We start from the raw sequence: 17078 nt of genomic DNA on the forward strand, positions 1-17078 counted from the left end.
GATCTCACCTTTCTGCTCCCCAGCCAGCAGGCTGTGTTTGGGGTGAGCCCAGCCTAATAGAGAATTTTAAATCCCGCTTAGGTCTCCGCACAGGTGTGACTGGCCTGCACCCTAACCCAGAGACAGTGACTCTCGTTTCCTTTGGTGACACGGAGCTGCGCTCCCCCACGGGAGGGTCTGGCAGAGCTCAGCGTCCGTGCTGGCCCCGTCACCCACAGGTACTGGTGTCGGGACCCAGGCTGGGGTCTGCTGCTCTAGGAAAAGTTAAACGTGCTTGGAGGGGCAGCAGGAATAAAGAGACACAGCCACGAGGAACGTTTGTATTTAAAATTCCTCCCCTTCGTTTTCTTCTTCGAAAGAATCAGTCCCCACTTCCTCATAATCCTTCTCCAGGGCAGCCAGGTCCTCCCGGGCCTCGGAAAATTCTCCTTCTTCCATCCCCTCTCCGACGTACCAGTGCACGAAGGCGCGCTTGGCGTACATGAGGTCGAACTTGTGGTCCAGGCGGGCCCAGGCCTCGGCGATGGCCGTGGTGTTGCTCAGCATGCAGACGGCCCGCTGCACCTTGGCCAGGTCTCCCCCGGGGACGACCGTGGGGGGCTGGTAGTTGATGCCCACCTGGGGAACAGAGGGTGAAGATGCGGCAGTCAGCGGATAACGCAAGCTGGGGCACCTTGGTCACATGGTGGGTGGGGCAGCAGGCCTGGATGTGAAGAGGGGGATCAGGAGGTGGGACGGCGGGTGGGTAGAGAGGTGCATGTGGGAGAGAAAGCAAAAGCAAGCGGCATTGGGCCGGGAAGCTCAAGGGGAGGGGAAGGGCTGGTAGAAACCCCAGTGGGAGACTCAAGCAGACAAATGAGGGGGGTCAAGCAGGGTGGGTGTGCAGTGCCAGTAGATGGAGATTATTATAAATTCAGTCCTTCCAATGGTATCTCGGGTTCCTCTTAGTTATGCTGTCAACGGGTTTAGGGCAGTTTCTCTGCCAAGGGTGAAGGGCTGTTTAAAAGATCAGGGAGAGGACTTCCCTGGTGTCACAGTGGTTAAGAATCCACCTGCCAATGCAGGGGACACGGGTTCGAGCTCTGGTTCAAGAAGATCCCACATGCCGCGGAGCAACTAAGCCCGTGCGCCACAATTACTGAGCCTGTGCTCTAGAGCCTGCGAGCCACAACTACTGAAGCCCGCGTGCCACAACTACTGAAGCCCTCGCGCCTAGAGCCCGTGCTCAGCAAAAAGAGAAGCCACCGCAATGAGAAGCCGGCGCACCGCAACGAAGAGTAGCCCCCGCTCGCCGCAACTAGAGAAAGCTCGCGCACAGCAACGAAGACCCAACGCAGCCAAAACTAAATTAATTAATTAATCAATTTTTTAAAAAGATCAGGGAGATATTCTCAAGCAATAAATAAAGAGATGCAAAAGGTTCTGGGGATGGTGTCAGCATTTACCAGGCCCTCTATCTCTGGGGAGTGGGGTTTCTTGGAAGAAAAGCATGGAAATCAAAGAAAGTCAGTTAAAACTCTTGCTGGATGAGCCAATCCCCCAAGCTCTGGCAGCATGGAGGGTCCTCCAAGTTGATCCAGCCCAACCTGACGAGGGGGCTACTATCCCGGAAATCTCCCTTCTCCCCACACATACCCCAAACTGGAGCCGACCCCAGGAACTCTAGGAACCTGGAAGGGGCCTCAGGTGACGACTGTGATAATACTCATGGGACACTGAGAACCATGGAGCTGGCCCCAAAATGCCTCTCCACCAGGCCACCAGGTCTTAACTGCCAATCTCTTCAATTCATAGCTTTAAAATGCATGTCCTCTGAGAAGTGGAGGTGGGAGTGGCAGCAGGCTGTACAGCCAAGGTGGGTAACCCACTAAATGAATTCACAATGATCTATCATTCCTCTTAAACAAAAGTGGCATCTTGGGGGTGGAGGTGATGCTGAGACAGGGGCAAAGGACCAAAGTGAGAAGGGAGAAGGCAATGCCACGTGACATATTTCACTAGACCAGCCAACTCTGCTCTCTTTTCAGCAGTAGCATCCCTAGACCCTGGGGAGGATGCTACAGGGTGAAGTTCAACACCATCCACCCCCACGGCATGTGCTTTTCTGAGAAGCAGCTAAAGGTTCTAGCACTGCCTTATCTTTCTGGTCATAACCCCAGAGCTTCAGCTTAAAATAAACGGGCGAGAATACAGGGGCATCTCCTTTTTGTTAATTTCTCCACCACCCTCATATCTCATTCTTTTTTTTTTTTTTTTTGCCTATTCATTTTACTACTAGCTTGTTTTGTTGCTTGTTTCCATTTAAAAGAAAAAAACCCAACAACTTGGGGGAAGATCCTGAATGTTTTCGCAAGAGTGACCAGAACTGCCACATAAAAATAGGCACAGTCCAGGGGAAAGGATTCTGTACGTGGCTGGGAGCAGAGCAGGGTGGGGAACGCTCCCCACCGTCAGCCTCTCGGCCGAGAAGCCAGCATGAGGTGTCTTGTTTCCGTAAGTCCCAGCAGGGAAAACTGAGATGTGCTCATCTCTGTCTCGAGCAACTGTCACAACCACCTCTGGTGTTCAGCAAACCTCTAAATTATTAAAGGCCTGCCAGGGATCTAATAACATGAATGGTGGCAGCTGCTTTGATGGTGGACTCGGATGAGGCCGTGGGACACAGGACAAAGCAGTCAAGCAGGCACGAGTGCAGGGGCAGCTGCCTGCCTGGCCAGGGCGACTCGGGGGGGTGGCTTCCAATGCTCGACATCTTCTGGTCCTGGGAGCTGGGGGCCTTCCCTGGCTATTCTGTACCCACACCAACCCTCAGAGTCTGGTGTTCCCCAGACTGCAGACCTACAACAGGCTCCCAGCTCACTCCCGGTTAGTGGAAATGTCAGGGCTTCATAATGTGAATCACAACCATATGATAACCAGAAAATTTCTTATCCTTACTCTAAATTGATGAAAACTTACTTACAAGGCGAATAATTTTTCAAAATAAACTGGGGAGAGAAGAACACATCTTTTGTTGGAGGAGGGAGTTACACCTCTCCGGCAGCTTGAATAATCTGGTTGCTGCATTCTCTGATCTACTGTCGGATCAGAGCCACTCCCACCCCATCATCCTCTTCATCCCACTTGCACACAAGTTTGTCCTAGCCCCGTTCACTCCTCCCTGTAAGAGAAAAGTCCTTTCTGCCTGACCTTTGAGATGTTTGCAGATCTCAGGGCAGGAGCAGGTGGAGCCCTTCTCCCTACTGCACTAGCGCCCTCCCCCTCTTCCAATAATCCTCTCAGAATCTCTCCTGACCTAAAATAAGTGAATGAACGAATTAATGAATGAAATCAGTGTTACATTTGGCTGAAGCCCCTCTTCCCATCTCACCCCAAAGCTCCCAGGGAATGTGTATCAGTCCAAGACCCTGAGTTTCCACCTCTTTCTCCCCATCCTTGGTCTCTCCCTCTGCTTCTCTAGTTGTCTGTCTCCACTGAGTCACCAGCTCTCACCTTGAAGCCTGTGGGACACCAGTCTACAAACTGGATGGTCCTCTTGGTCTTGATGGCGGCAATGGCGACGTTCACATCCTTGGGCACCACGTCCCCCCGGTAGAGCATGCAGCAGGCCATGTACTTGCCGTGACGGGGGTCACACTTCACCATCTGGCTGTTGGGCTCGAAGCAGGAGCTGGTGATCTCGGCCACGGAGAGCTGCTCGTGGTAGGCCTTCTCAGCAGAGATGATGGGCGCGTAGGTGACCAGGGGGAAGTGGATGCGTGGGTAGGGCACCAGGTTGGTCTGGAACTCGGTGAGGTCCACGTTGAGGGCACCGTCGAAGCGCAGGGAGGCCGTGATGGAGGACACGATCTGGCTGATGAGGCGGTTGAGGTTGGTGTACGTGGGCCGCTCGATGTCCAGGTTGCGCCGGCAGATGTCGTAGATGGCCTCGTTGTCCACCATGAAGGCGCAGTCCGAGTGCTCCAGGGTCGTGTGCGTGGTCAGGATGGAGTTGTAGGGCTCCACCACGGCCGTGGACACCTGCGGGGCCGGGTAGATGGCGAACTCCAGCTTGGACTTCTTGCCGTAATCCAGGGAGAGGCGCTCCATCAGCAGAGAAGTGAAGCCGGAGCCGGTGCCGCCCCCGAAGCTGTGGAAGATGAGGAAGCCCTGCAGGCCTGAGCAGGCATCTGTCTGGGAGTGGAGGACACGAGACAAGGCTCTGAGGACTCCCTCACGGGCCTCTCTGTCTGCCCCACTCTACCCCTCAACATTGTCAAGTGGGTGAAATCAAAACAGCCTTGAAGGAGTAAGGAAACACAAAGGAGCCTCGGCAGGCTTGGGAGGAACCGCTAAAATACGGGCAGCAAACCTGCACACACCTCCGGGTCCATGAAGCTTCCAGCCCAGTGGCCTGGTTGGACCAGGAATGAGCTTCCAGAACCACGGTGGTTAATGACTTTGCCCCATGAGGGCCCCAGCTCCTTGCCCACTTCCCCAGCCCTAGTCATTTGATCTTGCGGGAACTGCAGACCTACACATCCTAGCCCAACCTTGGAAGGTGGCTCAGGAAGATAAGTGGGTCAGAGAACCTGAGATTTAACATCAACTTTGCCACTTCCGAGTTGTAAAAATTCGAGCAAGTTACTGAACCCTCCAGACTCGTGTTTCTTCTTGGTTAAAGTGAGGACAATAAAAAATGTTCATCTCATGAGGTTACTGTGATAATTAAGCAAGGACCTGACAGTTAGCTCTCAGCAGAACTAAGAGAATTCATAGGTCACAGAACCTCCCCATTGGCCGTGATCTATGACTGTGTTCAGTCCTGTGGTTCTGAACTTTGGGGGTCACAGACGGCTCTGAGACTGATGAACCCTACTAGCCCTCCTCTAAACAGAAAATTCGGCATTCTTAGCTCCCAAGTAAAGAACCCCTGATCAAGCCCAACCTTTTCCGTTGTACAGATTAGGAAAGGGGGCTCAAGTAGACAAGTGACCCACCCTGAGCTTTCTAGTCAAACCAACCCGGTTCAGATCCTGACTTGGCCACTTTCTAGCTGTGGGACCCAGACCAAGTTATTGAACCATCCTGGCCCTCAATCTCCCCATCTGTAAAGTTCAAGGACAAGACCTCCTTTGTATCATTATTTAGGGGATTAAACGAAGGAACGTATTTGACACTGGTAATGGCGTTTGTAAGCGCTGAAATAGATCAACGATCTTCCTCTTCTCTTCCAAGTTAAATGCTTTGTTAACCTGTGCTGCCAGGAAGCAAAGAGCTTCGCCTTTCTCACACCTGGAATTTCCCCAGACACCACCGTAGAGCATCTGTAAGTGCTACCGGGGCATCACCTGGAGGGCAGCCCACAATGTCCAGCCAGAGGAAGGGGCGCCAGCCCTGTGAATGCCTCTTACAGAACATAAGCAGAAATTCCCAAATCTTAGGCGTTTATCCTGCAGCCGGGGGGTCACATGCCTCCACCCAGCCTGTTCAGAGAGGTGGATCCCAGCACGTCCAGCTCAGCAGCTCCCTGCCCTTGTAAACACGCACCAGCTTGCGAATGCGGTCCAGCACCAGGTCGATGCTCTCCTTGCCCACCGTGTAGTGGCCCCGCGCGTAGTTGTTAGCTGCGTCCTCTTTTCCTGTGATCAGCTGCTCTGGATGGAACAGCTGGCGGTAGGTTCCTGCCCGAACCTCATCTACCAAGAGAGCGGACCATCAGTCTTACTACCTGGTTCCCAGAAGAGACGGCTCCCTCCCCTCTAGAATACACATGGCACCCCTACCTACTGAACTCCATTGGGGTGGAACCAGACAACCCTATCATACATCTGCGAGGCTAAGAGAATTCCAGGGTAACACAGGCACTAACAGAGCCAGAAGCCTGGGACTCAAGCAGCAATGAGAAGCCAGCTGCTCTACTGGCTGGACCTTAAAAAGCCTTGGGTTTACAAAGCTGGCCAAACACCAAAGTTGACTGACTCTTCCCCCTGGACCCACAAGGCTTCCCTCTTGTTTTTCATTCATGCTGCAAAATTCACCCCAGAATTTAACCCGATTTCACTTGCATCCAAATGTTCCAGGGACACAGAGAAAGATTCAGAATGATATGCCTGGCTCCTAGGCTCTCCCAGAATTGTCCCAGCTCTAACCTCCATCTCTGGTGGCAACAATACATGTCAGGCATTAGAGATACTGCAGAACAACTCTGAAGCAAAGCTATGTTCCAGGCTCCAGAAGAGCCGGAGCCCAAGAGAGGCCGCGGGGCCGGGGGCTCTGCTCACCTCCAGGGTCCACACAAAGTGGACACACGGCAGACCAAGGTGCCTCAGGCCCCAGCTACAGCCCCTCTCCTCTACAGGGTCCCTCTGCTCCCCCAGGGAAAGCACCCATCTATGCAGTGGCCCGGGAAGATCATCTGCCCTTTCTGTATTTGTACAAGTGTCCATGGGATAGAGGGCCTGGGGTCTGTGGCCCTAGAAACAGTGTTCAGGCACCGCAGGCAGTGCCCAGACATCCCTGGGGGACTTGTCCACCTTCGCTGGTGAGCAGACTTTGAAGATGAGAAAATCCTGATGAAGAGCGAGGACTGACCCAGGGGGTCCTGGGGCCGGGGGAGCTGGGAGAGCAAGAATCCTGCCCCAACACAAGTCAGAATTCCTGTTCCCTAAGATCCAGATGAGGTTCATTCTAACCTACGGCAGCCTCTGGCTGTAAGAGAGAGTGCCTGCTGCGATTTCGTCTCGTGTGCAAGATGCTGCAAGGTTCTACCAGGCCGCCGGGACAGACCGTAATTATCATAGGATCGGAAACATACACTTTGGGAAACTGACTGTTTGAGGGCGTCTTATAATTTCTGAAATTATTTGTATTTTGACCCTTAGTATTTAATAAACAATCTCGGCAATGTCGGCCTGTCTCAGCAGATTTCAGTGGAGAGCACTAGGTTGGAGCTTTAATGGGGAGCAGAGATCTGTGATCCCCACTTGAGATCCCGAGACTGCGGAGAGCTCTAGGAGCCAAGAGTCATGTGGTGGGGGACTCCGGATGAGCCACCCCTTCCACGTGGAGATCTGCTTCCCCAGCCACCACAGCCTCTGCAGTCCGGTGCTGTCCCTGTGCGGGGACCCTGGCCCACACTCACCCACCACGGTGGGCTCCAGATCGACCATGACGGCCCGGGGCACGTGCTTCCCGTTGCCAGTCTCGCTGAAGAAGGTGGTGAAGGAGTCGTCGTCCTGGACCTTGCTGGCCTGCGTGCCAAAAGTGCCATCGGCCTGGATGCCGTGCTCCAGGCAGAAGAGCTCCCAGCAGGCATTGCCGATCTGGACCCCTGCTTGGCCCACGTGGACGGATATGCATTCCCGCTGCGGGGAGAGAGCAGCCCGGTCAGAGCCCCAGCCCGGCCGCGCCTCTGCCCCAGACCCCCAGGCCCCCAGGCCCCCAGGCCCCCACCTCTGAGGACTTGTCCATCCCTGGCACTCGACCGGCAGGACACCCATGCCTCCCGCCATGCCATGCCCCAGCCACGTGGGGTCTGGGCACCACAGCATCTGGATCAAGACTCGGTTCCAAAGAACCACAGCTTTGTGGTTTGCTGTAAAGATTGCTTTCCAGGGTTAATCCTTTGTGTCAAGAAAAGGAAAAAGAGGGCAGCTGCGTAGAGGAAACTGGGCTAATTCCAAACCACGAGACTCTTGCACGGATGGAGCCGGTCAAAGGATGAACCAGTGAGAACAGCAGGAACCACCCCCAAATCCACTGCCGTGGCCGGCGCAGTGCTCACGTTCCTGCTGCAGCCTGAGTCTCCCAGACGCCGCCACACACACACGCACGCACACACACACACACACACGCACACACGCACGCTCCCCATCTCCGCATCACAGAACAGAGAAACACCCACGGGGGAATGTACTTTGGAGTCTGTATCATGGGTATCATTAGTGTTCTGGCTACAAATGTAGGAATAAGAAAGGATCAGTACGTCAGCAAGGGAGGGCTGGGAGGGGACAAAGTAGGCGCCTCCTGAACTCTAAGTGACTGGAAAGTTCCTCTGTGGCCACCATAATCTGCTCCTTCGCCCACGTCGGGCCAAGTGCTAAATAAAGTTGACCTTTAGAGTGTCCTTTTCTCCATGTTACTTTGGTGTGAAGCTGCAGTTACCTGATTGGTCCTGGTACTAACAGCTTAGGATGGGGAGGGGTGTGCGTGTTTGTGTTGTGTACATTCGTGTGGTGTGTGTGTGTGTATATATGTGTAAGTGTGTGTGTGTGAATGTGAGTGTGTGCGTGTGTGTTATGGTTCTGCTGGGACGGTGTACTCGTCACCCCCAACACCCCACCAGGGAAGCAGGGGTCCCGCAAGGAGACTGTGTGCTCGAGACGGAGCTGGGCAGGGAAGCACGTGCCTGTTGTGTGGGCTTCTATTCTTAACCGTGACGACCTGGCATTTTCCAGCTCCGGGGAACCCAAGCCAGGAGCAGAGCCTCCAGAGACCGTGGCTGGGCATGGGGTATGGGACTCCTGGGACCCTGGGGCTCCCTGGGTGTGGGCGCAGGGAAGCCAGCGGTGTCAGGAGCCGGTGCCCTAACACTTGTACAACGTGGCACTGCTCCACACCTGTCTCTGTGTCCTGGCCTCTGTGCTTCTGTGAGCCTGGTGGCCAGGAAAGGGCTTTGCTCACAGTCACCCACACCCCAGGGCACAAATCTTGCCTCTCAAGTTACGTGCTGTGCTGTGTGACCTGGGCTGAGTTACGTAAACCCCCTTCACCTGAAAAGCATAAGTGACCGTGATCGTTTTTGTTGCGGTTGTCCTTATCTTTATCCTTATCATTATGCATTTTCATTATTGGAGCTTCACTCCCCACCTGGAAGAGGCACACGTGGAAAGCCGGAGACCTCAGGCTACGTTCCCCTCACAATGAAAGGACTTTATCTTCAGACTCAATTCAGGCCTAAGGCAGCAGGGTTCTTCTCCCAGGAACCCCCCATAACCAGCAGCTACCAACCAGACCACACCTTCACATGCAGCTGTGGCTTCCTCGGGGGGGTGTGAACTGAGGGGACCCTGGAGAGACCTGAAAGGAGCAGGTGCCACATGTTGTCCTGTGACCCCACCCCCCAACCATCCTCCAGGCATCCCCTGGGCCCTTCTGGAAGGATACACGGGTATTTCAGGAAGATCAAGGGTCAGAGGAGGAAGAGTAAAGGATCTCAGGGTCCTGAAAACCAGCAACGTGGTGATACAGAGGTTTTCACACCCCTTTAACCTCATGCTAGTCAATGTGCCAGTCTCCACAGATGAAATCAGTCACACACACACACACACACACACACACACACACTCCTTAGGAGGAGCAGTTTTCCCTGTTACACTAATTCACAAGAGTAACCGGAGGTATAAGATAGACTCAGAAGCAACTGATGGGTCCACAGGTGCCTCCAGAAGCGGCCTCTCAGTGCCATTCTCCACCAGCAGGAGCCAGGGCTCCCTGGAGGGTGGGGTTCCAGGTCTGGGGCCGGGGATGCACAGGATGACCTGGAACGTCTTTGGGGGCCTGAGAGAATCGACGCCGGAAGGTCTCAGACACCAACCAGAAGAGGCTCCCATGGCCAAAGTTGAAACAATCTGAGGGTCAAAAAGAGGAACAGCGGCAGTCGACTGAAACAGGATGGACACGTAAAAATCTCCATGTCCTTCGCGTTATTAAGAAAGAAAACTCCCACTAAAGAAACTCATTTGTCCCCATCCAAACAGCCCTTTTGAGGAGGGAAAGCTCTTTTTTTAAAACAGAAGACTCCCAGCTAGTCAGTGTAGTAAGAATGATATATTAAGAAATATTGCATGTTAGAGTTTCTGATTACATAACTGATTTGGACAAGGATTGATGGGGAACTAGATATTCACACAGTGCCAAAGAATCACTGTTACTTAGGTTACTTGTGTGTCACAAGGGGAAAATAACTGCAACGGTCACCAGCCTCTGACACTGGGTTGGATCATAAACCCCACAATAGTGAGATAACCTCATGTGATGCAGTAGGACACACATGACACCTCCCATGAAGGCTTCTTGTCAAAAATACTCAGCCTTAATGTATTACACCCTTTATATATAGCTCCCACTTTATAGAAAACACAGGGGTCAAAGGGATAAGGGACATCGCGAGAAAACAACATGAATCCAGAAGGTGAGACATTTTACAGGGAAATTGACCCAATCTTTTTAACTCATGAAAAACAAAGGTGAAGGAGGGACTGACCCACATCAAGAGGAACTTAAGACACATAACATCCACATGGAGTATGTGAATTTTAACTGAATTCTGGTTTGAACAAATCAAAATATGGCGTGGGGGGGGACTTCCCTGGCAGCGCAGTGGTTAAGAATGAATCTGCCTGCCAATGCAGGGGACGCGGGTTCAAGCCCTGGTCCGGGAAAATCCCACATTCCGCGGAGCAACTAAGCCCGTGCGCCACAACTACTGAGCCTGCGCTCTAGAGTCCCCGAGCCACAACTACTGAGCCTGCATGCCACAACTACTGAACACAAACACAGCAGGTAAAGTAAATATGGCAGAAAAATAGTAATTATTAAATCTAGATGATGGATACATGGGTGGCGATACACTACCGTACTTCTCTGAAGGTTTGACGGTTTTCATACTAAAATGACAAAAATTAAAGAAAGGAAACAGAGTAAGAGCCAAGTGAGGGCTCCCCTCACCCTAATGACCCATCGCAAAGGGCCAGGCTCTTCCTGTCCCTTTTCACTTCGTCATTGATTCAACTAACAATGACCAAGAGCCCAGTTTGTTGGGGCAAATGAGAACTTTAAAGTTACGTGAGGACGGAACTTCCCTGGCGGTCCAGTGGTTAGGACCTGGGTGCTCTCACTCTCGGGGCCAGGGTTCAATCCCTGGTTGGGGAACTAAGATCCCACAAGCCACGCAGCACGGCCTAAATAAATTAATTAATTACATAAAGTCATATGAGGAAATCATCAGTGAAATGAAAAGTTAGGTGAGCCCCCTCATTTAACGGTGCTAAGGTCTGTGCACCATTTGCACCTGCTGTGAGGGGACAAGGACCCCACGGTTCCTCTGGCCACTCTGCCTCGTTGCCATCCCTCCTTCCTGCCTGGAGGTTCTACACGGGAAAACGCAAAGCACCCCCAGTGCTGACGGCCTGGGGGCCGGCCCTCATGCCCAAGACAGGTCACCCATCTGCCACGACCAGGGACATTATGTGAGCTCAGAGCCTTCAGGATTCTAGAGCTGGGCTGGCCTCACGGATCACCGAATATGATTCCCACCCCATTATTTTACAGGTGAAAAAGCTGAGGCTCAGAAAGGTAAAGGGGCAGACTGGAAATTTCACAGGGAAAGAGCCTGGCCCCAATCCAGGTCTTCTGACCTCGGCCAGAGTCCTCTCCTTGACACCACCCACCCCGCTGCCTCGTTTGCACTCTTAACCCCCAGGGCCCTGGTGGGCCACATCTACAGCAGCACAAGCCTGATAGCAGAGAGCAAGGCAAGCTTGGATGGCAAACCTCCAAACCAAAGAAAGCTCCATCGCAGAAACAGAAGGGCTCACGGTGGGAGCCTCTGAAAATGGGCCACCCTCCCTGGAAGACCAGGACTGTTTCTCCGGGTGGTGTGTGCCAAGGCCGGGGCCGGAGAGGAGGAGCTGACTCAGCAGAGGGTATTTACATCATGTGTTCGCTCCAAACTCATGTTTCAGATTCCCTCTCTGGCCGGGCAGAGCTCCTGCTCTCTCTCTCACACTGTTCCTCCCTCAGTTCTATTTTGACTCTGGGCTTGTAGGGCTCAGGCCAGCTTTCTGCTCCTGGGCCCCTGTGAGATGAAGGGGGTCCCGCCTGTGCTGCTGGAGCCTCTGGCCCAGCAGTCCAGGGGGTGAAGGTGAGGGAGCTGGAGAGACCTAACACAGGAGCGCCCTTCCTCGAGGAAAGCATGACACCCCTCCCCAGACCTAGTGCTGGGTGGCTACCAAAGTGACCTGCTCTGTTGGCTCCTGCAGCACAGAGCTACTGTCATTGTCTGCAAGAAGGCATCAGGAGGGACTGGGCCAACTCCCACTCGCCCTTCAAGTCGCTCATTAATCATCCCCTCCTGCAGAAGGTCTGGAAGGTCCCGCACCAGCCGGGGCCCCACGGCGCGCTCCCTCAGCCCCCGCCTCCCCATCACTGCTCTACTGCACGGCTCCTAGCCGCTCTTTTGCTTTTCTGACTTCCCCCGTGGAGAGCAAGGAGCCCCCATTTCCTGGCCAGATACCCAGCATCGAGTACAGGGCTCGAGTGCAGCAGGGGTGATTGGAAAGAAAACTCTGCCGAGACTTAGAGTCTATCTAACAAGGAGGGCAGTGGCCGGGGCCTGAGAGGCAACAGGAGCTCAAAGGAGAAAGGACAGCTTGCAGCTTGGTTTCCCCGAGCAGGAATATTTGCAGACATCTTGGAGAATGTAGATGTGCCAGCAGGTTTTTCAGCTGGATTTTGGAGCAGTGTGAACGAGACACGGGAGAATTTAGGGCAGGTCCCACAAACTGCTTAGTTTGTCCGAAGCGCAGGTTTGTGAAGGCAGAGCGGAAGCAGCGTCAGAGCTGCCCACGAGCGTCCTCCCCGGGGAGGGTGCCCAGTTCTGCAGGATGGCAGAAGAAAGACACTCCAGAACCTGACAGTCCTCTTAGAACTCCACTGCCAGAAATCTCTCCTGAGGTCAACCTTACATTATTTCTGCTTTAATCGTTTCCTTTTCATTTGCTCTCAGAGGACTCAGATCAGCTCGCTGCAATCCTCTGCAGAAGGAGGCTTTGTAGCTTTAAAAATAGTTTTGAACTATCACAAAACAGTGAAATTGGCATATTATCTTGGAAGGGACCTGACAGTGCAGGCCAGTGAAAACCTGAGACCAGGCCACATACCCCGACCACCTGTGGGTCAAGGGCCACACAGTTGCCTTCAGGAAGCATATTTTTAGACCCAATTACTTCTAGCTGTCAGGCTAGGATAATAAATCACCTACACTTCAGGATCTAGGTCAGAGATGACAGGTAAAAAGTAGAGCCAGTGTTCCAGAGGGATAATTAAAGTAAGAACAATGTGGTTCACGAAAGATTGCACTATCTCTGCTCAAAATCCTTCAATTAGAGCATATTTGGACTCAAAGAATAGATAGCAAGCCAGAAACAGCAGGAACAGAGTCGACCTAAGTTAACAGCAGGCTGCAGGCACTGCAGCAGGGCAGCAACAGGGGTGGCAGAGACGGCCCTCGGGAGTGGCCGGGGCTGGTCGTAGACTCCTAGACTCTCTAGACCCTTCGAGGCCAAAGGCCCTTGAGCTTCAGCCGACACTGAGGTCACGTGCCGGAGAGAGCGAGCAAGTGTTAATCCGCCACACACGGTGCCCACTCTCCTCCTGGTCTCTTCATCTGGGAGAAATTCTAACAGGACGCCACCGACGGGGGACGTCAGCCACAAAGGCCACAGACAGTCCTGTCAGTCCCTTGGTGGCCAAAGGGAAGGAGCAGTGGGTCTACTCTGCCCCCAAGAGCCACATCCTTCCACCCACCCCGTCACTAGCCCTGTACTCACTAGCTCTTTCCTCCTCAAAAATTACTGCAACTTTCCCTCTTCCTCTCAAGGTCACTGAGGTCACTGAGCCGCAGCACCACTCCCGGGCTCTGCGTGGGCCCGACCGTAGCCCAGACGCTCCCTGTGGACACGGTGCCTGGGGGTGGGGCCTCCGCTGCCACTCGGAGCATGTGCCCAGGGACCTCTGGGGACCCACACTTAGTGACCGCAGCCCCCGGGGGGCTCGGAGTCGGAAGATAAGCCCGGGCCCTGTGGGGCTCAGCCACGCCGCCCGCTCAGGGCGTCTGCAGAGGCCTGTGGACTCGGAAGCAGCATCCACCTCGCACCCAGGACACTCTCCCTTCTAGCTGCCCATTTCTGCAGGAAGACAGGCTCTTTGTTGCCATCGGATGCCAGTTCCCACCTGAACTCACGGGCCCGCCCCACCAGGAGGAGTGCAGCGAGGAGGCTGTGCTCTCAACTCCCCCCGTGCACCACAGACACGTTCTCTGAGGCCTGGAATCACCGACACCAAAGAAGGTGTCACAGTCTCAGTTCCCAGGAGAACTGCTTACCAGAGGGACCCTGGGAGCAGATGGGAATGCTCAGTTACAGGGTTAGTTCTAAAATCCTCACCTAGAAACTACAGAAATGCTGCATCCATCCTCAACACGGGCAGCCTTCCCCAACCCTCAGGAGGGAAGCCCAGCCATTGCAGGAAGGCAAGTCCTTTCGGCAAGGGTGGAACTCTGGGTCCAGGTGTGCACATGTGTCAGCCTAGCCTTGCAGGAACGAGTCAAGGGGTTTTAAAAAAGAGGTTCTGGGGACTTCCCTGGTGGTGCAGTGGTTAAGAATCCTCCTGCCAATGCAGGGGACACGGGTTTGAGCCCTGGTCCAGGAAGATCCCACATGCCGCGGAGCAACTAAGCCCGTGTGCCACAACTGCTGAGCCCATGTGCCGCAACTACTGACGCCCACCCGCTCTAGGGCCTGCATGCCACAACTACTGAGCCCACGTGCTGCAATTACTGAAGCCTGAACGCCTAGAGCCCGTGCTCCGCGACAAGAGAAGCCACCGCAATGAGAAGCCCGCGCACCGCAACGAAGAGTAGCCCCTGCTCGCCACAACTAGAGAAAGCCTGCGCACAGCAACGAAGACCCAACGCAGCCAAATAAATAAATATAAATAAATAAATAAATTTAGATTCTGTGAGTGTGAAATGGTCAATAAAAAATGTTTTCCCATCAAGACAGTGCTGCCCATGTAAATAAATATTCCAAATAGAACCTGCTATATAAAATTCAGTGTTTCAAAATAAAGATATTCTCTTTCCAAAATATTCAGCCATAGGTGTTCAGTTAAACATCTTTCAAATTCTTTAGCACATTTAAAATAAGGTTTTACTTTACATTTGTTGGTTTATTAGGTATTTTCAGAAACTGGCCTATTGAATGCACGTTGAAGTTTGCTCAGAGAGCTGGATTAGGATCATGGGATCCCCTCTAAGACTCACTACGGCTCTCAGGTCAGAATTAAAACATGCAAGAGACAGCGCTTTGAAAATTATAAAGCACTAGCTATGTGCTAGATATTATAAATATTAAATATCAAATCTTGAGTATGCTGCCTAGGATTTGCTTCAAAATACCAGGGAGAGAGGGGGAAGGGGAGTAAATGAAGCAAGACTCATCATAAGTAGATAACTGTTGAAATTGGATGAGGCATATACAGGGGTTCATTATAACACTCTTCTTTTGTATATGTTTGGAATTCTCTGTATAAAAAGGTTAAAATAGTAAAGCTAGGTGGAGCCTTGAAAATTTGAACCATAAGCCCTCTTCATTTTGTAGATGAGAAAAACCACTTCAGAGAGGTTAACTGACTTTCTTGAAGTCACACAGCTAGCTGCAGAGACAGGAGCCAAAACTCTGAACTCCCAGCTCAGCTCCTTCCACGGCTCCGCACCAGGGGCCTCAGGCAGGAGTGCATTCCTCTGGCCACACGAGGAGGCTGCTCTGGGGAGGGAGGGTGCCGGACAGACCTGGACTAGACTCAGCAGAGCTGGGGCCAGAGCCAGGGGCCCTGGGCACTCTCCAGAACGAACAGAGGCCGGGAGGAGGGCAGTCCTCACCTGTCCTGCTGGTCACTGACACCGGGGCAAGAGTGCGGAAAGCCTGACCTTGGCCTGTGAGACTGCTCGCTCCGCCCCCTTCCCCACCCAACCTTTCCACCCCCCTCCCAGTGGCCCAGACAGCCGGGCTCTGGACGAGGAGATTTCTGGGTTTCCAGGCGTCCGGGCAAATGTATTGGAGGCAAATTTTACCCAGCCCAGGGCGCAGGGGGTGAAGGGAGGAGGTGGGGGAGGTCCTCTCCAGCAAGTAAGTCCGCGAAGGAGATGGACAGACCAGAGGCCAGGGTAGGACACCACAGGTCTGAAGCCCACCCCACCCCCGGCCTTCCGGAGGGAGAGCCCTGTGGGTCAGAGTCCTCTGGCTTGGACCCCTGGAAAACCTGGGGAGTTGGAGCGGGTGCCGGGGGCCTGGGAAGCCCAAGCCAGATGGCCGGGGTAGGGAAAGGAGAACGAGGCCCCCAGGCGTGGGGCTGTGACGCCCTAAGTCCCCTGACACGTTCGGGGCTCTGTCACATTTGGCTGGGTGTAGGGACCTGACCGCCCACGACCCCAGCCGCCGGGAATCCCTGGACTGCCTGCCCCTCCCCCACTCGGATTCCTGAGTTGCCCCAAGGTGATGCCTCGGAGCCTCACCTCTTCTGCGCGGGGCCCCCATGTCCCCCTTCCCCTCACCTGAGCGCGAAAATCTCCCTTGGGTCCCTTTACGGGGCGACTCGCCCCCGTCCCTACTTTCTCTCTACGAGAAGGGGCACTGGCACCGGCTTGTCCTCCGCCCGAGCGTACGAACCCCTCGACCCTGAACTGACACCCCCAGGAGACTTCGAACTCCGCAGATCCAAAGCGATGGCTGCTAGCCCCCGCGTAGACACGGCCCTGCGCTGGGCGCCTGCGTGCCCCCAACCCCCAGCGCACCGCGCCCCGGCCCGGCAGGCTCACCATCGCGGCCGCTCCCGTAGCCCGCTCGCTCCCGGCTGGGCCTGCCCACTCCAACTGCTCCAGATACAGCCGCCTCCGCTGTTGTGACACCAGGCGGGAGGGGGCCGGGGACAGACACGCTGGGCCAGCAGCTGCCCTGCAGCATCACAGTGCCGGCGAGGGAGGGACCGGGCAGGTCACAATCGCTCCTCCCCGCCCACCCGCGGCTCGGGTCCCCGGCGCCGCCCGCGCGGGGTTGCGCGGCTGGGCTCCAGGTTCCCACGCTATGCTCTGTAGGATCAGCCTGTGTAATTCCAGCCGCTTAGGAAAGAAATGTAAAGTGCTGTTAGAATAAACGTTCACGGTCCCCAAACTTTCATCCTCTTCCTGCGGCCAAACACTAGCTGCGCCAGGAAGGACCGGCCCAGGCAGGAAAGGCACCTGCTTGGGGCTCAGCTCG

The 17078-nt window shown here is 54.2% G+C and overlaps 1 protein-coding gene across 5 annotated transcripts; it reads right to left on the minus strand.

The window, feature by feature from the left end:
* Nucleotides 1–306: 306 nt before the first annotated feature.
* Nucleotides 307–16999, minus strand: TUBA8 (tubulin alpha 8). Of its 5 annotated transcripts, XM_082350076.1 has the most exons (5): nt 16640–16772; nt 7124–7346; nt 5530–5678; nt 3493–4173; nt 307–618 (listed from the first exon to the last, which is right to left on the minus strand). In XM_082350076.1, exons 1-5 carry the CDS (start codon nt 16640–16642, stop codon nt 325–327), a joined length of 1350 nt encoding a protein of 449 aa, XP_082206202.1. In that variant the 5' UTR covers nt 16643–16772; the 3' UTR covers nt 307–324. The 5 variants fall into 5 exon arrangements, with proteins under 5 accessions (XP_082206202.1, XP_082206203.1, XP_082206204.1 ...); XM_082350077.1 differs by lacking the exon at nt 7124–7346 and having other exon boundaries at nt 16640–16998; XM_082350078.1 differs by lacking the exons at nt 5530–5678; nt 7124–7346 and having other exon boundaries at nt 3493–4169; nt 16640–16999.
* Between the last annotated feature and the right edge of the window lie 79 nt (nt 17000–17078).

Source organism: Balaenoptera borealis, assembly GCF_965194805.1.
Source record: "Balaenoptera borealis genome assembly, chromosome: 13".
NCBI classification, from domain to species: Eukaryota; Metazoa; Chordata; class Mammalia; order Artiodactyla; family Balaenopteridae; genus Balaenoptera; species Balaenoptera borealis.

Excerpts from the sequence above, each read along its gene's own strand:
- TUBA8 (XM_082350076.1), bottom strand. Across the intron at positions 4,174-5,529 it reads TGGACCGCATTCGCAAGCTG|ACAGATGCCTGCTCAGGCCT; the intron begins GTGCGTGTTTAC and ends CTCCACTCCCAG. Across the intron at positions 619-3,492 it reads GGTGTCCCACAGGCTTCAAG|GTGGGCATCAACTACCAGCC; the intron begins GTGAGAGCTGGT and ends TCTGTTCCCCAG.